Source organism: Natator depressus, chromosome 5, assembly GCF_965152275.1.
Source record: "Natator depressus isolate rNatDep1 chromosome 5, rNatDep2.hap1, whole genome shotgun sequence".
Taxonomy (NCBI): Eukaryota; Metazoa; Chordata; order Testudines; family Cheloniidae; genus Natator; species Natator depressus.
Window position 1 is genome coordinate 108,143,350 of NC_134238.1, and position 26,908 is coordinate 108,170,257.

Genomic DNA, 26,908 nt, shown 5'->3' on the forward strand with positions numbered 1-26,908 from the left:
AGCCTGGTGCGAAGGGGGCATTTTGTTGTTGAGGTGCCTTCTTTCAGATAAGCCATAAAATAAAACATCTGAGCCACTATGGTTGATAAAGACCCCGTGGATCTTTTTGTAAAGCTGAGGGTGTTCATTTCCATGTCCTAGAAAAATGTCAATTTGGGTAATATTATTCTGCCTCCCTAAATTACCGCTCCAATTTCAACTGGATATGGCCTTCTTCTTCACTTCCTGTCCTAAACTGTTCTCTAGTGATGCTATGTGCTGATGAACAGCTACTGCATTTCACCTCAGAGAGTCTGCATCTCAAAGGTGAGTAAATTTATCCTTGTGGGTAGTCTGCATAAGAGAGTTTGTTAAGTGCTTTGGGATCCCCATGATGAAAGACACTATGTATAAATATAAGATATTATCATATCTGAAAAATGACAAAAGCAGGTGTTTCCTTATTAAAAAGGCACTGTTGAGTGTCATGCCATAAAAATACACACTTTGAGTCATTTCTGGCCCAACTGAAGTTAATACCCATACTCCTAAAGATTTCAGTGGGATCAAGATTTCACCCAGAAAAGCCAAAACCGTTAACGCTCATGTTACTTTTGAAAGGACACACATAATCTTTCAAAAAGCCACATGTGTTTGTTTTGGGTTCAGTATGTTAAGTTTAGGTGCTAAGACTACGAAGCACCATCCCAGTTTGGCACCCCTTTTTAGTGGCTGCTGCTGCCCCCATCTCCTGGTACTCCCCACCTCTGGATGAGCTGATTTACAGAGGGAAAAGAGGTCTAATGAATCTTAAAACCACATGCTTTGCGAGTAAAGAAGTCAACATTTTTGTGGAATGGCCTGTCAAAGACCCGTGTGTTTTACTAGAACAACATACAGGGGAGTAATATTTTTGAGGAGTACTATTTCTAAATTTAAAACGATTATTTCAGGAATTACAACTAGTGCAAAAAGGAGCCAAATATGTTTTCCTTAAACTCCAAAGAACTATTAACTTGTTAATTAGTTGTATGTAGTGTTATTGTAGCCGTGTTGGTCGAAGGATATTAGAGAGACAAGATGAGTGAGGTAATACCTTTTATTGGATCAACAACTTCTGTTGGCAAGAGAGAGCAGCTTTTGAGCGACTCAGAGAAGAGCTCTATGCAGCTCTCTCACCAACAGAAGTTGGTCCAATAAAAGATATTACCTCATCCATCTTGCCTCTCTTGTTAATTCTTGTAAGAACGGGGAATCTCTTCTCTCTACCCTCAGCTCTTTGAGTTATCAAGTCTTATTGCTCCCACTTATGGTCTGTCAGTGTTTCTGTTATCAACCCTGATTTTGAATAGTTTATACTATTTTTAGGGCCTGATCAGAGCTGGCGTTAGCCTTATTGGGTAGGAAGGTAAAACAATTGTTCACTGCCCACACATATACTTGACTCGTGTGATTCCACTACTGTGTACAAGGAAGCACTGAAGATTTGCAGGAAAGCTAGGAAGAGGATCCTTGTGAAACTGACGCATGTATATAAAAAGCATGTGCACCTGATTTTCAGGTTCCATCCAGGCTCCTGCGGCAGAAGTAGCAGCATCCAGCTGCTTATGCTGGGATCTGTGCATGGCTACTAACACTTACAGTTTTGCCCAAATAACCTGCAAGATTTGGAGTTTGCTAGCATCCTAGCTTCTGGAGGGTCGCATGTATTCCAGTACATTTTAGAGTGTGTCACTACTGTGAGAAGCAGTGAGCCTGATTAACTTCATGAGTGCTAACAGAACTCAGGGAGAAGAAATCCAGCAGTTCCAGGAGTCAGAGCAACACAATTTGAAAACAAACATCCTCTGGTGGGGCATGGGGAAGATGGGAGATGGCAGATGCAAAGAACTACAAGGTACTCAACACTTTTGAAAATCAGGCCAGTTATTTAAGTACCTAAATATGAACTTAGGAAACTAACGTTAGGAATCAGGTTTTGAAATTCTTGGCCAAATGCGTTTTGCTCATCTATACCATCAATGCTGTGCACCAGTGACGGTGAAAAAACTGCACGAAAAAGTGTGTATGCAAGTTGTGCACACACAAATGGAGGCTGCATCTGAACTCCTTTTGAAAATTTGGCTTATATGTACTTTACTATGTAATACCAACAAACTCACTCCTACAGATTTTAATGAGACACTGCATACTATGATTCACACTGTAAATGGGCCCTTTGGAATTGAGACAATGTCAGCCTTTTCACATTACCATTTGTAGTGTTCTTACTATGAAAAATTTCAGCCAATGGATTAGTCTGTACATGTGTATTGAGTATTCTATGCCAAAAGCTTTGGACCCAGCTATAGTTCATCAATGGACAAACTTTAATGTTCCATTTGTGGGGTTTTGTTTTTGTTTGGTTTTATTTTTAACTGTAGTAAAAAGTGGGGGGAAAAATCTACACTTACATTTTATTGGTTTTGAGGGACCCTATGCAATTCAAAGGAAATTAAATACAGAAGGTATATTAAAATAGTATTAAATGACTAGTTTGATTTATCAAAAGCCAGAGAACGCAGAGTAAGACTTTCACTTCATCCATACCTCAGCCAGTTATGCTGAGGCCCAGCTACACAAAATCTCACACTGACCTGGGACCCCTCCCACATCGAAGTACAATGGGAGAGTTCAGGCTGAAGTGGAACTCTTGTCCTCTGAATATATTCCTCTCTCTCTCACACACACACACACTATATATTTATTTCTCTCTCTCTCTCTCTCTCTCACACACACACACACACACACACACACACACTATATATTTAAAGTCTCACATCCATTTTTGAATAAAGTTTGAATGAGATTTGCCTTGGTTCAATATAAAAGTATTACAAACCTGCTAGTTTTAATGAGAATTATATTTTTAAATGCACATACTATTTGCTAATCTGCAGATTCTAGCAGAATATTTAGGAACTCTGGAGTGGGGAAAGCAGGTCTAGTAAAAGTATGTCTCCAAAAAGATCAAGACTTTCCAGTAGACTAGTACTATACCTCACAGCTAAAATTTTGCATAATAAGAATACTACACATTTTAACATGAAAATATTATTGATTAAAATGGATCTCATTCCCATTTCCATCTTAAATCTAGATTGAACACTTTTTCTATTTATTATATTTCCTGGATCTCCAACACCACCCCATCCAACCTACCAGACATGCACACAACGTATGCACAAATTTAAAAATAAAGTTTTCTGTTTTCTGCTGCTGGTTTTACCCTAGGTGTAACTCCCGCATTAAACTGCTGTGTTTCCATGATTAGCAGAGTGAGTCACACTTCAGGGAGCCTTGCAACAAATGGGAGATTTTTATTTATTTATTTTAAGATGAGCTGAGCCACTTTCTGAAGCAACAAAACTTGGCAGACAGGTTAAATATACAAGACCCATATGGCAAGGCTCCATAACACTGTTGCAACACAGTGCGTAGAACAATCAACATGGGATGAGCAAACAGAGCATTATTAGTGGCAATTTCCACATACAATATAGTACAGTTAGCTTTACATTTACTTGACGGAATGGTGAAAATGAATGGCTGCAAATTTTTTGGAGTTCAGATTTATTTTTTCCAATCACCCATCCACCACCATACAAAAGTAGGACACCGCTTCAAGGAGGGAATGCAGCAAATGAAGAAGTAATTTGCTGAATTTGCTGAAGGGGCTGGCAAACTACAGCAATCCTAGGGGTGGTCTAGAAGTATCCTCCCTCTGGAACAAATTTTAATAATACCTGCCATTTGGCACAATACAGTGCATTTCAAAGGTGAAAAATGTGCTCTTCAAAAGTGTCATCCTTAGCCAGGAACAGAAGGTGCCCATAGGCAAGATATGCAGCAATATCCAGAGAAGGGTATAAATGCCCCAAAATCTCCCCATCCACCCTTCAGTTCAAACAGTGAGAGAACATGAACATTTAGGGTAGAGAGATGACATCCTGATACAGTGCAAACAAAGCACGAGGCATGAAATGGCATCCTTTGACTATCTTCATTTCACCCCATTCTCATCGTTGTCCTAATTTAATCTACTTTTAGGAGACATTGACTCAGTCACTGCAGATTTTAAAACATTGTGGAGGTAGAGTGAGGACAGCATTTTCTGATCTGGAAGCAAAAGCAACCTTTCCTTTGGATTTTTAAGTATTTAAGAACTAGCAATGGAAGCCATTTGCCAAATTAATTTAGTCTCTGACAGAGTGACACATATGTGATCTCTTAATTTACAGCTTACACGTACAAATGTTCACACTTAGTTAAAGGTTTCTTAATAGATTTTTAAAAATAAAAGTGTGTTGATCATGGGTGTTTTATACATACCCAAACAATACAGCTAAGCTGACAAATGCCTGTCTTCCTGCGTCACCCATGCTTCTTGAATGACCAAAAAAAAAACCCAACAGAAAAACAGACTGCATTTCAGTTGCATGTACGCAGAATAAATGTTATTTTAAAAGTCTGAAGGAAATCTTTCATTAATTTCTCTCTCTATGATCTGATTCCAAGTTGAAAAATTTAGATTGCTACTAGGTTTATGTAGCCGAAAGCAGAACCACCGTTTGTTCACAGACGTTGCTTTGCTGTCTGCTATTTTTTTTTATTCCTTTGCAAAACTTTGAACCCCATCCAGCTTTGACACACTGCCTCTTCAGTTAATAACTATCAAGTTTCCCCTTGTCTCCTGTCTACTTTTCTTTGAGGCAATTGCGCACTCAGCACCCCGAGATAATAACACACATCTATAAGATAAAAGCAATGGCATTAATGTAATTGTCTGCCTTTCTGTCTTTAGCCTAATCTTTTTTTCCCTTCAGTTTTGACTGCCTGTGTGACACCTGTTTTTGTCTCCTCTGATCCTACGACAGGTTTTCCGCTGACAAGGTTTTTGCCTGACAGAGATTCTGCCAGACAAGAACATAATAAAATATGAAGAACTGCTTGTCAGAGTTTCTGCCAATGCTCACATGAAATAGGGGAAAAAAATCCGGACTTTTTTTTTTTTTTTTTTTTTTTTTTTAAGGGGCCCTGTGATGGTCGCTTTTGGCCTGTCAGGAGAACAGCCTCCCAGGCCCATTCCTGCAAGCCAAACAGGTGTTTTCTTTTATGTTTTATGTATATATATGTTTTTTCACCAATAGTGGAAGAAAAAGTTTTCCCTAAATTATTGCCTGTGATATGAAGGTTAGAAGCAACTTTGACTGTTTGGAGATACTCGATGAGAGGGGATATTTTTTAAACTCAGGAGTGAACCTGAAAAGAAAATTAAATTTAAAAAAATCAGTTCTTTTTTCCCCCGTTGATGTCTGGTATGATCAAAGGGATTGAACTGCTACGAGAGATAGGAGAGCCCCAGTCTCTGTTCCCAGACTAGAATATGGACTATTAAACAGCCTCAGGGTGGGCAGGCTGTCTAAGTAAAAAACCAGGACACCTGTCACTGAGGGCAGGGGACGGTTAGGGAGGTTTGCATGGAGGTGGGGGGGCTAGAGAGAGAGGAAAGAAGCAGGGAGAGAGACAAGAGAACCCAGTGCTCCCTTTCCTCCTCCTCTTCAAAAGCAAATCCCTCTTGCTCTTTCCCTGCCGCCATGTGGATTTGAGAGTCTATGTGGAGGAAGACTGAAGCAAAGAAGGAGATCTCCTTGGACTCCCAAGTCAAGGTAACACTATGTTTTTCCCATCCAGTGATTGTCACATTCACAATATAGAAAGCAGAGGTAAAGTTACCCAAGGCCTTATCATTACATTATAACATCTGAAAGCAATATGCAATTTTTATTCTCGCCATCAAATCCTTCTCCCTGTTTTAACCTGGTGCTTTTAGATTGAATGGAGTGGTTGAGTTTGTTTTGTTTGTGTTCTGCTTAACCTGGTGAACTCTAGTTAATTAAGATGTTCCTATAAACAATTAAGCTTCCTGAAGGATTGTTCGCAAGATATAAAATTTATGATGTAATAAAACATAATAAACTGGTAAAGGGGTTAGCACATCACAGCCCTTCATGTGCAGCAGGATCAGTGTTACGGGTTTCATTATTTAAAATTCAGGTAACCATGACTGCTTGTTATGAAAGTGCCCAAATTGACAGCCACAGCTCAGCTGAGACTCCTGCTCTGAAGTTCCACAGTACTGGTCCTATGATGCTCAAAATCCAGCAGACAGTTCCAACCAATCTGCCATTGCTGTTCATTCAAAGGCTCAAGCCACATCTTCCTCAGTGGTCATATAGTTAACCCCTATGTCAGCACACTTCACTGATCATGCTCAAGGGTGCCACAGGCTTTGATTCAAAGAAGAAACTGAACTGAGCGCTGCTACTGTCCCTTAATAGAGGACTATCAATGAAAGCAAAACTATCCTTCATTATGCTTCATTAACAAAATTAAATTACTAATATTTTTGCATTGTCCCCATATTTTTAAAGCCCCCCAAGTGTTGGTAAGTTCAAATAGAAAACTTTTCTCTCTACCAGGAGTGCTGCAACAATTAGCATAGTGGGGGAGCTGCGAGCCATTGAACCAAACTATAAACCCGGTATATGATGGAAACCACTTCAAGCCAGCACCCTTAGTTACAGCATCCACACCCCTTACTGGCTTTTCTCCTCTTCAAGGGAAGGACCAGCTTTTGAAGACTTTCTTACCTCTCATCACTGGAGGAAAATCTATGTGGGCTTGTTTATCTCTAGATGGAGGCTAGTTTGTAAATGTCACTTTAATAATATAACTTAATAGATGGGCAAGTAATTATAATGTCTTACACTTCTATAACAACTTCTATCTAAACATCTCAGAATGCTTTACAGTTAGTTGAGACTCCACAGCTGTGAAAGTGGGTATTATACCTATTTTACAGACAGGGACTCGGAGACCCAGGGACATGAAAATGACTTGATCAGGATCACACAATGCATCAGTAGCAGAACTGGAAATGAAAGCTATGGGCCAAATACTGCTCTAACATTACACTTTGGGTGGGGGTGGAGAGAGGAGAAGCTGAGAGGAGCAGAAAATTTGGTGCTGAACTTTTGAATCTCTGACCCTTGCATTCACCAAAACATCCCACAGTGATACTCCAGTATTGGAAGCAGGCGATTCTTGCCCGTAATTTGTGAGGACTCTGTATGATCCATTTGTATTTACACTCAACTGAAATATTTACAGACACACAAAACCAGAGGAAAAAGACCAATACATTGTGTGGTTTGTTTACATGGATACTTTCCTTTAAAGCACACCAACTGTAAGCTGATGAGCAAGGAAACAAACTGAACAAATACATGATCCTTCCAGGTCAGACCAAGAAGGGATCGCTGATTTTAGGCAAAAACCACCCCCCAAAAAACCCAGTTCTGATTTTACCTTACTAGAACAAAAAGAAAATGATAGATTAAAGAGACTTTGCCCAGGGAGGTACAGGAACCTGGATGTCTGCTTGGAATCTCAGCAGCAGTTAAATCCAGTCTAGAGCTAGATTAACATTACTTTTATTTTAAAATCACTTTAACAGCCATGAAGACTTAGTTTTTGGTCTTCATAACCAGATGGAGAAGTAACTAAGAGCTAAAGAAATTCCTTTACAAAGATGCTTATGGAAAAGTCCTATATAATTGAAGAGGGAACCAATAGGTTTCTGTAGCCACTTAATATGAATTTACTCTGAAAACCTATACAATTTAATTGAAAATGTGGTTTTAATGAGCATCCTACAGTATTCTACAGAAGGATTATGATTCTCTATTAAATTCTACAGGACGGTTAAAAATATAGAAATATTTTCTATTCAAATCTACCTACAGTGTGCACACACACACCTCTCCCGCCCCCTTTGCAATCCATGTCAATTTTTAGCCGGAGTGTTATACCTGTGACCTCCTTTGGTTTTGTGTCAGAGCTGAGCTCTGGCTTTGCAAATGTAATGCTCCAGATTTCTGTCACTCAACAGCTTTGGACTGAGATAAATGTGATAACACAGAAAGGTTTTTAATTTAACACTTTTTTTTTCATGTAGCTCATGTTAAAAGTCCTAAACCTCCGCATTAAACCACATCCTCATAGAAACTTGTACAGAGAGTCTGGTCAGGGAGAGATGAAATTTCTAAAATTTTCAGTAGCTGATAGGACAATAGCATTTCTCTCCCCCTCCTTTTCCCTTTCTCTCTCTCTCCCCACCATTCCCTTACCTGACAACTTTACAAATTACCATACAGAAATGGCTGCTCAGCCATTCGGAATGAACAAGAAGTCATAGTCATGTCATGCATGTGAACTTATGATAGAGCACTCTCAGTTCCTTGGTGAGGGTCATTGTTTTGATTGTTGGTCTCATTTACAGCAAGTTAGTGTGTGCATTATACAAAAACTTGACAGTGGAAAACTATTTCCCCAGCAAGATTAAAGTGTAAGCCCCACATAGTGAGGCTGGGTATTAATACTCGCTGGATGGCACCTTTTCAACCAAAAGGAGTAATGGCTTTGCACTATGTGATGCAAAACTCCAGTCAATTTCTGTTTCATTAAATCCACCAAGGAATTTGAGCTCAGATTTATTAGAGAAAAAGCCTGGCCAGCACCCAGCTTAGAGAAGAGGTCATGTGAAATTCAGAGGACAGGTATAGCTAAGAGAGACCCCCAGTGCACAGTTTCTAGAATAAAAGGCCCTGCCCAGAGCTTCCCTGCTCAGCATACACCAAGAAAAAACCTGGCACTGTTTATTAGCGAGCTAAGGGCCAACTTATTGCTCTGAGAAAAAGTCCACTTTTGCACAGGGAAACAAAAATAAATATTCACAGGATACTTAATTGCCCTCAACAGCTCGATTCCAAGAATAGTGTGAAATTCAACTAGCTCAAGAATATTTATAGTTGCACAATATATCAAGAATGGGTCTGTATCTGACATCTAACTGAGTTTAGATGGGTGACCAATTTATGGGTAACGCAAGAAACTATTTTTGATTATATGACCATTTTTCAGCCAGTGAATTCAGAGGTTTAATAAACATCCAATAGAACTGAAAATAGTGAAGTCTGATATAGTGGAACTCCATTTGTAGTGAAACAGAATGAAAGTCCTGACTAGTTTCAGCACATTGCGATATGCAAAACACGTTTCTTCTCATTGTGAAATTGTTCTGTGAAAAAATAAACAAATCATTGCAAGAGGGTAACACTGTATTTCCACTGATACTGTATCAGGTCAGTAATTCAGTCGGACTAGATATCACAACTGTGGTACATCTGGTGGCATGACAGTTCATATTCTTTTATCAATGACAGATCAAGTGGACAAACTGCTGAGTCAGTGTAATCACCGAGATTTTATTATTGCCTAGCATAATTCTCCTCTCTCACCGGCCTAAAGTAAGATTTTTTGTGTGGGGGGGGTGGTGGGGGAAAGGGGGAAGACGTGCATGTAAAATATCATTATCATCATCGTTAAGGTTGAACAAGTGAATTTTTGAACCTAATCTGGTATAGTTTTAAGGCTATTTTATTAGCATTGGTTACTTGTCACGCAACCAAAATATTAGGAGAAGCAGCTACAGTGTCTACTCAAAGTATCTGATTGTTTTCTTTTAAAAAATACCAAATGGCCCAGGACTACACTAAATCAAAGTGCCCACACAATTTCACTGTTAAGATTTTATTTATTTATTTTGTATCTTATGGGTCATATAAAGTGACTTAAAATTTTTTTTAACCCTTGTCTGTTTTACTGCTCTAGGCCTCGGAAATGGCTTATCCAATTTAAATGATTTATTTTTTTGTATTAGAAAATAAATCTCCATCCAAGCTGACAATACAAATGCCAAGCTTCAGCTGGAAGGGAATTAAAACAGCCCAATTCTCTACATCCCCTTAAAAAACTCAGCAATACACACTAGATACAACCAATTCCCTCCTAAGCATAGCAGTACTAGAGAAGGGGGCTATACTCTATGCAGTTTTTGTCTTGATCCTTAAAAACGCTGATGGTAGGATTACCACTATAGTGAAAGGGTGCAGGGTCAAAACTCAATAAACTGAACTTTTGCCAACAGAAACATTTATCTTGCCACAAAAGAACTGCTTTGATGAATCTGCTCTTATACTGACATCCTTCTTTGGCACTTCTGAATAGAAAAGAACTGAACTTGTAGGAAACCTTTCCTTTCAAGAAGCGCACAGCTCGTTTTAGGTGAGGAAAGAAAAACATGAGAAAGACAATGGAAACAGGAAAAAGAAACAGGACAGCAGTTGCTATGTGAAATAATACCACTATGGCTGTGTGCCCTTTCCTTCTTGGCCCCAGAATTCCAACATTTGAAATGGACAATTATTAGCATGAATTAACTCTGTGTGGATGAGTCAGGGAAAACATCAGACAATTGCAACTGAGGTCTATTTTTGGCCTCTTCAGTTAATTATGATTCTGGGTTATCAAGCTTGGATATGCTTGGTACTTCTTATTGGAAACACCTATTCTTTGATAAGTGCATTTAATAAAACATTACCTCATCTATCAAGGATATGAGTGGAAATTCGTTAACGAAAACCAGAAGTAAACCTCCTAATTAATGCAGTAGGAACTACCATTTGCATTCACTGAACATTAAAGTACAGTGTTTAGGGCTTAAAGGAAGTAATTTTTGAACAGTAAAATGATTCACGGATTTTAAAATCCAGGTGCAACAGTACAATGAATTAATCAGTCTCCTTTTGAATGCGCCTCTCAAATTCTGGAGAGTAGCTAAAGTCAACAAGTCAAGAAGACTCATCACAAAGTCTTCAGGAACTAATTTATAAGCCTGTGCTTTGAGTGTGCATTTGCAATATACATCTGACTAGCCTTATACTGCCATAAAATGTAAATACTTTGGCTACATCTACTTTAAAAGAGCTAAAAGAAAAGAAAATGATTTTATGCAGGTTCCATTTCTAAAATATACACTTTTGTTAATATCTATTCGAACTCAACTTTTCTATTTGAAAGCACTACAGCATCGGAGCAAGTTGTGTGCCCAGTGTTTACAGCATTCATCTTTCACCTTTAGTACCTGGGCCATTTCTGTTATACGTATGGGGTGGCCTCACACTACCTTCTAATATTCCAATTTTCAACCCATCCACTTCACAGAAAACTATCAACCAGAGAAATCAAGCCACACTGTTATGTGGAGTTCTGGTTAAAAGCAAAAAAAAAAAAAAACCAAACAAACCGGGGTTACTATAGTCCAAACTAAAGTCCATGCAGCAGGCCATATGATTACAAATATTCAACATGGAGAAGTAATTTGTCTGGCCATTGGAAATAAGCCAGATAAGTCGTCTTCCCTCCCCTTTGAACAGCAGACCATTGTGTGCTGATCCTGCACAAAGCTGGATGTCTACCTGAACTACAAAGACACCGTGATGGCCAAAAGCCCCGAAGAATGTGAATGGGCCTGGTTATATTGCTAGAGCACATATCTTGTCTGAAATTTTGGGGAACAGAAAGAAGCTTTGCCCAATTAGGAATCCAGTTCATAATTCATCTGCAAACCAACTAGCTACTTGTTTGTTTTACCTTCAGTATTATCAGAGGACTTTATCCATTCATTACAAAGCAACACAGGAATGGATCTGTACCTGCATACTGTGATGTTCTGTACCTTGAGGGAACACCCTGCACCCCCATATTTTTCCTTATAATATGATTGTGTGGTATCCAATGCAAAGTTTGTCATGTTGGGTGTCTTCGGAAGGCTCATAATGCACTGAGCATTGTTGTTATAGTGATGTTATAGTAACTGTTGTTACAGTAATGTTTCAGGCTATAATTTCATGTATACAGTTATGAGGCTGAAAATGAGTCCTCATGGCTTAAAGCAAATCCAGGCAAAAACTCCCCAAGAGCAGAGGGGCAGTTCACATCTCATCAGGGCATGTATGGGACAAACCCAGCCCAGCCTCACAGGAACAAAGGACACTGTCCTAGGCAACAACAAAGGATCTGTTGGACTCTCGAGTAAGTCACCCTCCTTCCTTTGGTCAGTTTGGGACTGCGATGAGGTAATGCTCACCTGACTCTGAGGGGGGGGGGGCAAAGCCAAGAGGGAAGAAAGGATATGATAAAAGGAGGAGGCGTTTGCCATGGTCTTCCTCTCTTCCACCTCCATCTACAGACATCACCACCAAGCGACTGAAGTGCTGATCAAAGGGCAGAACCTGGCTGAAGGGCAACCAGCCAGCCTGCAGTGAGAAGCATCTAAGTTTGTAAGGGCATTGAAAATGTTAAAATTAGCTTAGAATGCATTTTGCTTTTATTTCATTTGACCAAATCCAACTTGTTGTGCTTTGACTTATAATCACTTAAAATCTATCTTTGTAGTTAATAAATTTGTTTGTTTATTCTACCTAAAGCAGCGTTTTTGGTTTGAAGCATGTCAGAGACTCCCCTTGGGATAACAAGCCTGGCACATATCAATTTCTTTGTTAAACTGGCAAATTCATATAAGCTTCCAGTGTCCAGCAAGCACAACTGGACACTGCAAGACGGAGGTTCCTAGGGCTGTGTCTGGGACCAGAGATATTGGCTAGTGTCATTCGGTTGCACAATCCAAGGAGCAGCTTACATGCCAGAGGTTGTGCGTGAACAGCCCAGGAGTGGGGGTTCTCACAGCAGAGCAGGGTAAGGCTGGCTCCCAGAGTCCAGGATTGGAGTGACCTAGCAGATCACCGGTCCGGATAACACCAGAGGGGAACGTCAAACATACTCTTTTCCCTTCCAGGAATGGGGACACTTTAAATGCTTTTCAGTTTTGTTAAGCATTCAATCATGCTTAGTTTCAGCACACACACATTAATGCATTACACAGATACGCACAAAATACATAGAAACCAAAGACATTTTAGGAGGAAGGTACTGATCTTCTCCTTCAGATCTTACTGAAATAAAACAGAATTTGTACAACACAACCCACTGGATGCTTGGCAAAACTGAGAATGGAGAGTATGCTTGCTTCGGGGCCAACAGTCTGAACTGTCAGAAGGAAACTCAGACATACATTTCTTCTGCAAAGATAGCCATCTCTCTCTCTTCTCCTGACGTTCGTGAAATCATTTCAGAAGAAAATGTCTTTCTTATTTGTCTTGTGTTTAATAAAACTATATTGGACATGGGCAAGATACACATGGTTTATGGTAGGTTTGTGACTGACTTCTAAATAAATAAATAAACAAATTTTTAAAAAAGGATCCAACCCCAAGCAGTTGGTGTACATTTATAAAATTTATTTAGATGCAAGCCAAATACATGAGCCCACTCCAGCCCTCCTATACCCACTTTAACATAGGGAAGATAAGATCAGCTGCTAAGCCATATTATAAGGCTTTCATTCAGCCACAGAGGATATCCCAGCTTTATTCTGATATCCCGGCTCCAAAAAGCTGACAGTGGTATGTTTGAGTTTCCATGGGAATTCAGTGACTCTTTGGCTGCTGCATATGTGCAATGTGAACTCCACAGTGCAACCATACTATAAACATCTTGTCTTCCTGCTAAGAGCTGTGAGCATAGCATTACTGCTTGGAAACTAGAATATGTTCTCCGAGCTATACACAGTGCTCAATTTGTGCCAGGGCTGAGCCCAGGTACCTCTGGGCTTGGCAGTTCACAGTCCTGGCACCTCTGGACTTGCTGCACCAGATATGAATGTAAAAAAATTGCTTGAGACCTGGCACGACTTTCATTACAAATGAAGCACTGGCTTTGCACATAATGTTAACAAACTCATTGCCTCCAATGACACTTGAAGCCACTGCTGGCATAATTGACCCTCTCTTCTCAAATGTAGAGTCTGCTTTAAAAAAAGCACACACTCGTGTGTGCATGGACAGATATAGCTATTATCATTATATCTAATGAGATGGACAAAACAGAGAGGATAAAAGAACAGATATTTCTTACCATGTGCCACCCAGCCATGTTTACAATGGTCACAGGTTCTCAGGTTAATCTTCCCTGGCTGGAAACATTCACATGTGCAATTTACCAGTGTACAGCGGATGGCCTGGAAAAAGAAACAAATGCACATAAATATCTTACCAGATAATTTTTTTTTTGTTCTTTAACTATCTGCCCATATGGTGGCTGGGGTTTTTGAACATAAAGAGAAAGAAAAAGAAAAGAAATTCTAAAATGCAAAGCATTGTTAATTCTTTTACATAGGGTTTATTTTTCCTTTAAAATGCATATATCAATATCCCTGAGCAATTATAAAAAAGTCCATTCAATAATAATGTATTATATTATTCCATAGGCTGAATAAATTCTTAAATTCTTTAAAAGAATACAGACTAAGGACTAGACTCAGGCTTTTTTTTTCCAATCAAGTGCCTGAAGGAAAATGTTGTTATAGTCATGTCTTCACATAGCACTATGTCACATTGGTTAGAATCAAGAGTGAAACATGCACATAAAAATATACATAAAGGCAGAGCGTTGTCCAAGCATTGTTCTCATGTTTCCCTGTTGGGATTCACACAAGATCTAATTCAGTTAAGTATCAGAAGGAAGCCACCGGTTTGGGAACTGGCGTTCCCAAAGCAGCAATAAAATGAGAGAGGTACAGATAGGACTGGCTCATGAGATACAGTGTAACTTTCCTTTGCATCCATAATTTCTCTCTGATCTCCACAATGCCCTTTACCTTTTAGTCTCATATATTTCTTAAAATATAAATGTTTTCCACTTTTTCTTAAAAGGAAATCTACTAAAAACACAGACTGAATATTGAGATTTAAAATCTGGACAATGAATACATCTAACTAAACCCATTCTTAAAACTACTTTAAAAAGCTAAGAAAGTTTACTTTAAGGGGTGTGGGGAAAAGAGTTCACAGAAAGTCAGCATAAATGTGGTGAGACCTGTGTTTCTAAACAGTGCAAAAGATGACCTGTGCTCTTCAAACTGCTACCAATAAATTTATGGCTTGCATTTAGGTGTAATTTGCATGGAGGTTTGTGAGACAGAGCAGGCTTAGTCTGATCATTCACAGATTAACAATCTACTGTAACTATCAGTGCTTCCTGGAAAAGATATCTCTACTGATTTAGATGCAATCAATGATTACTTGGGGGCTCAGTAGGGGAAGGGAGTTTGGTACCTATGACTGCAGATACATGGGAACTTTATCAATGCTGTTGCCTTACAAACCTCTCCTAGACGCTTCCACTTAAAAATCTGTAATACCTGTAAGTAACAGGAATGATCTTCCCTATGCTGAAAGGATCAGATTTGTAAGGAAAATAACATTAAACATTAGCATGGGCAAGTTTGCTCTTTGTTTGCTGACAATGAAAGGAGTTCAAGCTATTTTAAACATTTTATTTATTTATTTGAATCAGACACAGAAACTTCAAGCCATTTGTGGTTTACTGACTCACTCAATCTGTGTTTCTCTGCTCGATTTCTGAGGCAGGAGTCCTTCCTACCTCCCATCCAGTCTGCTCTTTTACTACCTTTGACTCTCAAAAGCCCTGACGCAAAAAAATATCCAGATATTTCAGGGACTTATTCCCAAAGTCAACTGCCTTTACTCATTAGCTAGGTTGTAAAACATTGCTGTATGTATCATTGATTAAAATAATTAGTAATATGAAATATAGGGGGCAAAAAAGAACTGCTGACTATGCAGAATAATATATGTGTTTGTAGGTTACAAGGAAAAAAATTCTACTGAAAGGTCCCGTTTCATGTTCAATACTTCATTGATTCGGTAATATATCAGGTCTCCCCTGGTCAGTAATGGTGTCTTTCTCTAATATGTTCATTAATTAATGAACTCTGTAATTAATTGTACTGCAAAGAGAATGAAGGCATTACAAAATGGAATGGTATTCCTGTTATACTGTAAGGGATTTTTTTTCCTTATAAACAAATGCCTTATTTCACTTATTTTTAAAAACTTTGTTTGCACCTATCTGTTGTAGATTTGTTGCATTTCATGTTACTGCTACACGCGCACACACACCATCTGAAATAATGTCATCTGCTAGGGCTGCTTTATTAAAAGTTGACTAGAATTTCCATTATAAACCCACCTCTGTTTCCCCTGCCCCCAAGATTTGCATGTTGCCCGTAAAAACTGGAATCAGGCTGAAACTTGAAATACGGCACAACATTTCAGCCCAAGAATGACTTTTCTCTCACCCCTTTGAAAATGAACCACTTAGCCATTTTAAAATGATGAGCTGAAAAAATGTTTACCAGTTTAGAGTTTCTTTTCCTCTTCTGTGACTAAAAAAATCGCTTAAATCGTCTTGAGGGTATTACTCTACTTAGTTGATTATGTGTTTCCCACATTAAGAACTTATAACATCAAAATGACATAATATTTGAAAATTCATGTAAACTTTCCACAAACATAAAAATGTCTCTTTTTAAAATAGGTAAATCAGAAAACCTTACAAAAGCGATAAGTACTTTTTATTAAGGTATGTAATCAAGCCCAGATATTTAGCCCAGCCTTAACTGGGCCTCTCTTTTTGCTCCACAGGAATCTTGATACTTTAGGCCATAATCTGGCTTCAGAGATGCAGGTACATGACTATAAATTTTAGTGTGAACCATGTAGCATTTCTGAAAGATGAAGATGATGGCCTGGTGGTGAGGATGTTAGTTTTGGGGCCTGGGAGTCTGGTCGGCAGTGCAGCAGGGCTAAGGCAGGCTCCCTACTTGCCGTGGCTCCATGTGGCTCCTGAAAGCACTGGCATGTCCCCCCTCTGGGTCCTACATGTAGGGGCAGCCAGGGGGCTTTGCACGCTGCCCCCGCCCCAAGCACCAGTTCTGCAGCTCCCATTAGCCAGGAACCGCAGCCAATGGGAGTTGCATGGGTGACGCCTGCAAATGGGGCAGCGCACAGAGCCACCTAGTCGCACCTCTGTGTAGGAGCTGGAGTGGGGACATGCCATTGCTTCCTGGAGCTGCTTGAGGTAAGCACCACCTGGAGCCGGCCCCCCCTCCTGTACCCCAACCCCTTGCCCCGATCCCCCTCCTGTCCTTCAAACCCCTCAGCCCTAGCCAGAAGCCCCCTACTGAACCCCAAACCCCTCATCCCCAGCCCCACCCCAGACCCTGCACCCCCAACCCTCCCACACCCCAACCCCCTGCCCCAGCCTCCTCCTACTCCCAAATCCCTCATCCCTGGCCCCATACCAAAGCCTGCACCCCCAGCTGGAGCCCTCACTCCCTCTGCACCCCAACCCCCTGCCATGGCCCAGACCTCCCTCCCACACCCAGAACCCATTTCTGGTCACATCCCAGAACCCATACCCCTAGCCCAGAGCCTGTATCTCTTCCCACATCCCAACCCCCTGTCTCAGCCTGGAGTCCCCTCCCATACTCTGAACACCTCAGCTCCACACACCCTCCCCCAACACAGAGCACCCTCCTAAACCCCAAACCCCTCATCCCCAGCCGCCTCCCAGAGTCCGCACCCCAAGCCAGAGCACTCACACCCACCTGCACCCCAACCACCTGCCCCAGCCCAGAGCACCCTCACGCACTCCAAACCCCTTAGCCCCAGCCTGGAGCCACCTCCTGCACCCTAAATCCCTTATCCCTGGCCCCACCCCAGAGCCCTCACCCCAACCCACTGCCTCAGCCCGGAGCTCCCTCCCACACCCTGAACTCCTCATTTCTGGCCCCACCCTGGAGCTCACACCCCCAGCTGGAGCCCTCCCGCACCCCAACCACTGAGCCAGCCAGGTGAAAATGAACAAGTGAGGGAGGGTGGGGAGAGCGAGTGACAGACGAAGGGGGGATGGAGTGAGTGGAAGGCGGTGCCTCGGAGGAGGGGCAAGAGTGTTTGGTTTTGTGCAAGTAGAAGGTTGGCAACCATACTCCGTGCCTAAATTCCCCATCTGCAAAGTGGGAGTAACAACAACAGAGAGGTGTTGTGAGAATAAAAAGAACAAAGGTTGCAAGGTGCTATGGTAATAGAAGCCATATAAAAACCGAAGACTATGGTCTTTAGTAAACAACACTTTTTTAAAAAGACAGTTTTAAGATCTGTTTAAGGTTTCTTTAATTAATCCAAAGCTAATGTAGTCCATGATGCCATCTACCTCAGATCACTGCAGAGCACAATACAAAACTAATTTAACTGAGATTATTTTGGTGGAGTAAACCAGGAGTATGGTATATCCTTATGCCAACATGTGAGGAAATATGCCTGTAACTGCCTTCAAATTGAAATTGACACACATTCTCATTCTTGTCTGAAAATGCCTTTTAACATTTTAAGATTAACTTCCTGTGTTCTTTTTTATTATAGTATTTGCTTTAAATGAATCCCTATCAGTTACAGTGAGTAACTACAGATTTGGAAAATGACCAAGAGAGCTGCATTTGGAAACTCTTGTTGAGATAGATGCACACAGTCAATCAATGGAGGGGATGGACTTAGAGGGAGCAAGGGGAAGAAGGGTTTGTGTTCACCAATAGTGTGTTTGTAAGTGATGGTGCAGATCTGGCAAAACTGTAGTAGGACATTTGTTAGTTCTTTATTTGCACACTGAAGGGGGGAGGGGAGATAGTGAAAGGGGCCTGATGTGATTCTGTAGAAGCTGAATGCTGAATTCACTGCTGAGACATCTGAGTTACAAAACAGACACAAAAATGCAAGTGTACAACCATACTGTCAGACATTTCAAAAGTTAACTACAATATGATTTCATTCTAACTGCCAATGCAAAGTATTGCTAAATAGTTTTTACAATTATATAATGTATTACTATATTATTTCAAAGTGAAATGCAAAACCTATTTATCTGACTTAGCTTTTCAACAGTAATACCTCCAACAAGGAAATGAAAAGAAAAAGAGAGGAAGAAAAGAAAAGAAATCAAAGACCCAGTAGACTTGAAGAAAAACAGAGAAATAAATACAGGATCTTTATGTATGGACTGATACAAAATAGCAAAACTCCTCCAAAGATCGTAAAGTGTACTCAGCCTATAGCACTCAGGTTAAAAGACTCCTTAAGTATGCATTGAAATGGCATATTCCTCAGCAGCTCCAAAGGAGCTGTTATGTTCTACCATGTTGATGATCCACGGATAATGGGACTGTCATACATTTTTATACATCTTTTTCATAAAGGTCCTATCACAGTGCTTCTTGCATTTCCATTGAGATTCTAATGGTCTCCAAGGAACTTTTACAACAGCAATGAAAGAAACATAATGATTCAATCGAAATCCATCCCAACATAATTTACATGACAGATTCTTTCATCTCAAAAGCACTACTATTAAAATTTAAAAAACAAAACATGCATATGCTAAAATATAATTCAAGTTTTCATTTATCACCCCAGTGCCTCAAAAATACCTTCTTGCTATTTCCTTTAGTTGTGCCTATAGGGTCTATGCAAGAATATGGGAACATTGCCTGGTATTCAATACAGCATATAGCTATGGGCACAATGTTACAGATTTAATGAAAAGGCTTAAACCTGTACTCCTAGACTTGTGTGGGTTTCACTCACACCGGACACTGATATAATATAGTTTTGGAGCGTTTAATTATATTCAACAAGAATATATCATTCACATATTAATAGGAGCAGCCCATAACAGTAATGGGAAATCAATCTGTCTGGCTCTTTTGCAGAGTTTCCATAAGAGACCATGGCCAATAACGAAAGGGAAAGCTAGTTTGGGTGCAGGGGGAGGGGGGGAAATGGGGGAAAGAGGCATGAAGAAGAACACTGACTTCTCTTTATTTTCTCCTTGGGATAAAATGGGATGTACCATCAAAATTAGAGGTGGTCTGCAATGTTCTCAAGACTTTTGAGAAAGAGCTTATTCAATGGATGTTGACACTGTGTGTCCTGAATTCTAGTTCCAGATTCGACAATTACACCCTTTGCGACCATTAGCAAAACACTTAGGGACAGAATCTGATACCCTTACTCATGCCAAGTAGAATCTTACTTCCTGAGTAGCGTCTTTGCAGCTTCAGAGTAAGATACCACTCAGTATGCATAAGGGTAACAGGACCTTTCTGCATCACCTTTTTCATTTGCAAAATAGGGACCACCACTGCCACCATGTAGGAGTATGGTGGAACTGAATATACAAATATGCCAAATTCTGCTTGCCTTATGGATGGTGAGTAGCTCCATATATCTGCCTAATGTATCTACAAACCTGAAATCACTGAAATCTAAGCTAAGCTAAGCACTGACATCGGCAGGCCTATTCATGTGAATAAAATGATTATGATTTGGGTCAATGTTTGTAAAATGCTTTGAATAAGACTAAATTAAAATCAATGAGACTCTACACTGGTCTATAGTCTGCACAGGCATTTCAGTTAGCAAGACCGAAGCCTATTGTTATTACTAAGACTTCTGTTTTAGTGTGACCTGATGATAATTCACGAGTTCCATGTTTCTTGGTAAAACAGGAAAGACCTGCGTAACTTCCCCGGCAGGATGAGTGAGCTTTTGATGGGGCTGAAAAGAAAGGAGAAGTGATTATGGAGTGTGAGGGTGTGTGTAAGTGTGTGTGTGTGTGGGGGGGGGGGGCGTTGAATAAAAACAGATTAATTTGGGAAGTGATGTCAAAATATGGGATAAATATGATGCATTTCCACCAATTTGTCTTTAGCAATAATAATTAAGGCTACGTTTATGTCACAGAGGTCATGGAAGTCACTTCCAGAGACCTCTGCAACATTCTCTGCTTCAGCCCCAGGGCTGCAGGACTCTGGAACTGACACCCAGCGTGGCCCGGGCAGGGTTCCCACGACAGGCGACAGCAGTGACAAGTGACAGGAAGCCCCCTGCGAAGTTCCAATGACGGGTGACAGACTCCTGAGGGGGCCCTCCTCAGGGTTCAAGCGATGGGCCACAGCCTCACAAGGGGGGAGGAGGATGCCTGCAAGTGGCTGGGGTGTCACATTTTCTCTTTGGGAAACATGGTCACCCTGCAGCTCCCATCTGCCTTGGGCGGAGGGGGAACCCCCAGCTCCCAGCTACTACAGTGGTGGGGAAAACCATGGAGCCACAGCAGCAAAAGTCATAGACAGGTCATGGCTTCCGTGAATTTTTTTTTATTGCCTGTGACCTGTCCATGACCTTTACTAAAAATAACCATGACAAAACCTTAGCCTTAATAATAATTTTTAAAAAGAGCACAATAAAAATGGTCTCTTCTTTCCATCGTGTAATAGGTTTCCTGCCTTTGCCTTTTAAAATAATCTTCAATACCTTATTTTAAACAAATGTTTCATAAAGAAATAACTTGGTCATTGTGTAATCCATTTCACAGTGTTGTGTTTTTCCTTTAAAAAATGTAAAGCAGTTGGTCTAGAGATACAGGAACTTACAAGGATAACCAATAGAATTGGCTGGAAAGTAGAAATCACTTCCCACAAAAAAAATTGTGTTATTAAGAAAAAATTTTCCTGAACCAATCAAAAATTTGAAATTTTTCATGGGACGGGATTTCAAGAAAATTCCAATTAGGGAGAACAGAAACAGAAGCTTTTGTTAATTTAATTTATGGCAGGCAAAAAGTAAAATTGACAAGAGCCTTCCAACCCCACTCCAGGGCCAAGAGGTAGAAAGCCCAAATTCCCAGCTTCTACACCTCTCCCCCAGCTCCAGGAACCACAGAGGCAGAGAGCTGTGGATCCCAAATCTCTCGGGTTGAAGCTGGTCGGGACAGGGGCTGAGAGCTAGGGAGACCCAGAACTTAGCCTCAGAACCCTCCCCAAAAGCTTTTGTCAATTTCATTTTCTGTTACAGGCAGACAGTGAAATTGACAATAGCTTTCCAGGCAGGCAGCTGGGGAGCCCTCATTTAGATTTTCCCATCAGTTTGATTTTCCCAACATAAAATCAAAATTTTTCAACAAAACTGAAGTTTTCCTGTGGAAAATTTCAGTTTTGCAGAAAGGGTATTTTTGGTCAGAAAATCACTGCAACTAAATATTCTGACCAGCTTTAGTAATCACCCAATGTTATGAACAACAGGTTGATGACGAATGTAGAGATCTTTTCTCATACTGACACATGTAAACCACAATTTGAGGAGTTACATCAAAGAGATTACACCAAATTCCTGCAAATTGCTTGTTATTTTTATGTGGGCATGCTCCTTTACTTTGAAGTTTCTACTTGTTATTTCTTGTCTTCAAAATTAAGCAAAGTAATCTACTTACAGTAAAGGCCTTTTTTTCTTATTGAATGTGTGAATTTAGTGCTTAAAGGTTTCAAATTAACAGCCATTGAGAATAAAATCCTTTACTCACAAAGCAGGCAAAACATGGGCAGCGAAAACTTTCCCTCCATGCCCCCACAGATGTTTCACAACCCTGACTTGTAGGAGAGGGTAGTTTAGTCTTTATGTCCTTAACTTCTCAGCAGAGATGGCTAACGAAGGAGCAACTAACCAGTGCCGAATGTGATAACAGTTTGAAACAGGGATGTCTCTCCACTAAGACCTGGACTTAGACCACCAGCTCTTTTAACATAGACCCTGTACCTATGTCCCTATGACTTGGGCAAGGTTTGAACTGAAGACCCAGTGGCGAAAGCCTCTGTATCACAATACCTAACTTTTTGCTGTGTTACTGTAATTTTATTTTTTTTGTATACAAGAATAGAGCACATTCTATGCTTACTTGGTAGGCCATTAGAACATCTATCAATCTTCCTCCCCATATTTCAGAGATTCTAATAAAGATTTTTTTTTATTCCTTTCCCATTTATGCCTCATTAAAAAAAAATCAGTTTTGTTGTGCAAATGAAAAGAACCCATTGAAATTATATTAGTTTTAATAGCTGGAAAATCAAAAGTACGATACAGATGGTCTTAAATTAACACTAAAGCATTGTCATTTCTGGTCTCCTGGTTGGAAAACGCACAGGGAAACAATCATCAGCAAGTCGTACAGGCTTCCACTACCTGGGCTCACTTTTTCTTGAGTGTTACAGCCAACTACATGACTACATTACACAAAAGGAAAGGACTGCTCTGAAACTTCTGGGCACGGGGCAAAATAAAACACATAAGGGTTTCATTCTGAGCTGGATTTCAACACCACCTCTTACTTTGTGGATGCAACTGTGTCTCCATATTGAACTGAAGGCACATTTGACAGCACTTTGAAGTCTAACCACATGCTTATGCTTCCAAAAAATAAGCTAGATAGCTATGGACTAGCAAATGTGTCCATAGTTCATTGTTGGTGCATAACTGCATGTGTGAAGAGGCAGTTCCTAAAGAACAGGCCTTGTATGTGTCTCTGCATCAAGAAATGGGATAATTTAAGTCCACGATTATCACAAAAAGGAAAATATGAGGGTTTTTGTTTTCCATTTTTATTGAACAAGGAGGAGGTTCCAGTTCTCCCCTCATCCATGCCTGCAAGTAGCTTTGCAGTACCTTAGAATGTCTAATCCAGAGGTTCTCAAATTGTGGTCCGTGGACCACCAGTGGTCCGCGAGCTCCATTCAGGTGGTCTGCAGATAGTTCCCTCTAAGGTGCGCGTCTGGGCGGCCGCACACAAGAGAATTATGGGCCACCCACTTAATCAGTGGAGCCACGCAGGTATGGTTTCACAAAGTAGGTGCCTGGACCCTGGAGAAGATGCACATATAAGGTGAGGTGCTGGCCTTGTGGTGAATAGGGGGTAGGTGGAAGGGGCCAGTGGGGTCAGAAGAGGGGGTAGGGGAATTTGGGATGTGCAGGGCTGTGGCAGCCAGAAAAAGAGGCGACTTTCCCCAGCCTCAGCTTGGGGGCTCCTGCGGTGGGCGAGACCTCCCTCCTTCCCAGCCCCAGCTCGGAGGCTGCCACAGCCGGGGAGAGAGGACACATCCATCGTATTAGAAAGGTAAGGCTACTGATATTAAAATATGAGTTGCGTGCTTTTATTTGTAGAACAAAAAACATTTAGTTATCATTAAGGTTTTTTTTATATAGCGCTTTTATCCAAAGCACTTTACAATATTTAGCTAATGGTACAAACAATGTTTGGAAAGATCATTAAGTGATCTGCCGAGACCCTCAGCAATTTTCAAGTGGTCCGCGAAAAAAAAGTTTGAGAACCACTGGTCTAATCTCCTGAACATGCATTGGTCCAGGCTCAAGAAAATCTCAATTATACTTTATTTAAGTAAAACACATTCCATTCAAAACAAGTGCTGGATAGCTAGAAATTGCTAGACATTTCCTACCATCTAAGTGAGTTTCCAATGTATGCTTTGGAGTTAAGAAAAAGCAATAAGCCTGTTCAATTTGGCCATGAATGTTTTCTAAAGAAAGAAATTTACACATGGAGAAGTATTTCCGTACCTCAACAGAAATATGGTGCCTTCCACCACTTATTCCTGGTTCATGAAAGCAATTGAAAGCCATGCATCACCTTTAGATGTGGATCATAACTTAATATAATATTTACTGAACTAGTACTAAAGGACAGTGGGGAAAGATGGACAATTTTATGGCCAAAACACTGAACTGAGAGTCAGGATATCTGGGTTCTGATCATGAGTCTGCCACTGCCACAGACTTACTGCGTGGCCTTGGGTAAGTCACTTAGCCTCTCTGTATCCCACATTTCCCTGTCTTCAAAAAGGGACAATAACATCTGGACCCATCACTTCCATAGAGAGGATCAATTAACGGCTTGTTAAGCCCAGCAATGGAAAATACTACACAAAGCATTATCACTTCATCTGTCAATGTAAAAATTCAAACAAAATTATTTAAAAATACACAAACTTTCACCCAGTAAGGGGACAATTTTAAACAATGGGATTACTTTGGAAGCCCTGTGTAAAATCACTTACGTTGGCAGATAGTCATTTTTAACATGAAGTGCTATCACAATACTCTGCCACATAAAGGAAAAACAAAGTGTCAATTCACTTTGCATTTCATTGTTCTTAAGTACCTGTGCTGCCCCATAAGTCATCTCACATCCCTCCCACTCCCCTATCACTCAGAGATACCTAAATCTGTTCTGGGTCATACACTACAACAGTATTATATTAGCTATTTTATATCACATTATATTAGTATTGTTATTTACTTGTATTTATTTTCACTAATACAATTTGAAAGGTGCTAATAGCATTATATTTCTCTGTGGCATTCATTAAAAGAGTTACTAATACAATATGATAGGAAGGATGCAAACAAAATAGAAAGTTGTTAATGGGATAAAATAGGTTTTCCAGGAATAATATGTAGCCTTTAAGCATTTTACAAAACCACTCTCAACTGTTCTTGAGGGAAGGCTGGTGAATGAAAGGGGAATAAGGAAGAAAAAAATTAAACACATAAAATAGCATTTGGAATGTTATTTCAGTTCTAGGAACCACTGTTAATTATTACTTTGGATGCTCATGCACAGAGACCTGTAACAAGGAAAATTGCGTAGGCTTTTGTACAAAAGCTCACAATGTTATTTTCGAGGAACTTTCTATAGGCTGTACTCTGCCCTGATTCTATCACATAACTCTTGTTCATGTCAGTCGGATTTTGTACAAAGATCGAGGATATAATATTATGTAAGCTTGCCTAAGGTTTGCACACATCAAAGGCAGCATGGCAAAAATTAAGACTGACAAATGTTCCTAATTTAAAAAATCTTGTTTAAAAATAAGAGTGTGGTTGATTTAAGTTTAAGAATGAGACTCCCTGTGCCTGAAAGAATGTTAGTAAATGTAGATGCTTTTCTTAAAGGTTAAAAAGACTGAACTGACTGATTAATCCAACATTGTGTAGACTATTAGGGCCCAATCATGCACCACCTTAAGATAATGGCAAGTGTCTATTAGATACTTAATAACATGGGTGGGGCTGACCATGGGAAGCCTGAGAGCTGTTACCTCCATTAAGGAGGAACAGATGCACTCCCCTGTGCTGAGGACTCTTTTCGGGTGACTAGCTAGCACCACTAACCCCACCCAGGTCTTGAGTTCAGATGAGCACAAGAACTATAATTGTGAGTGGCCTCTGCAAGGGAAGGCAATGAAAAGGCTGTTTGTATCATCTTGCCTCTCTCACTCACCCAGCTCAAGAGCTGACCATAATCTGTGTCTATACCTGAATCAGAATAATTGAACTGTTATTTTATTGTATGTTATTGTATGACTATGTTATTGTATGGAAGGGAAAACCACAGATTGGGTCTGGGTACATTCATAATACCTTATTCATCATCTCTTCTCTTTTAAGGTTCTGCTGGTAAACCTGGCCTCTGCCCTCATCTGCCCCCTCCCACTTCCGGCCCCCCTCAGAATCCACCCCATCCAACCCCCTCCGTTCTTTGTCCCCTGACCGCCCCCTCCCAGGACCCCCGCCCCTAACCACGCCCCAGGACTCCACCCCCTATCTAACCCTCCCCGCTCCCCGTCCCGACTGCCCCCTCCAGAACCTCTGCCCTATCCAAGTGCCCCCTGCTCCCTGACTGCCCCCCAGGACCCCCTGCCCCTTATCCAACCCCCTGGCCCCCTTACCATGCCGCTCAGAGCAGCATGTCTGGGAACTGTGCCAGAGCATGAGCCCCGCATGAGCGCTGCCCACACAGTGGCGTGGCTGCGGGGGAGGGGGGATAGCAGGAGAGGGGCTGGGGGCTAGCCTCCAAGGCCAGGAGCACAGGGGCCGGGCAGGACGGTCCTGCGGGCCGGATGTGGCCCATGGGCCATAGTTTGCCCACCTCTGGTCTATTGGGTCAAAAATCTGTGAACTAAGGAGGATTTACTTGATAACTCCTTATGAACAATTTACAGTCTCTATGAGTTACTCCTGTCTATCAGATCAAAAACCCAATTTTCAGATATTGCCTTTGTCCAAATTAACCAAAATAAGGTAAAAGTTCAGAAGATCTTAAATAA

General features: G+C 40.7%; 1 protein-coding gene across 4 annotated transcripts in view; it reads right to left on the reverse strand.

The window, feature by feature from the left end:
- BNC2 (basonuclin zinc finger protein 2) overlaps positions 1–26,908 on the reverse strand; it is a 473,281-nt gene that overhangs the window by 112,681 nt on the left and 333,692 nt on the right. For all 4 annotated transcript variants that reach the window (XM_074953438.1, XM_074953440.1, XM_074953441.1 and 1 more), the window contains one exon: positions 13,957–14,059. In XM_074953438.1, the coding sequence (XP_074809539.1) occupies positions 13,957–14,059 (103 nt within the window). The remainder of the gene's footprint in view (positions 1–13,956; positions 14,060–26,908) is intronic.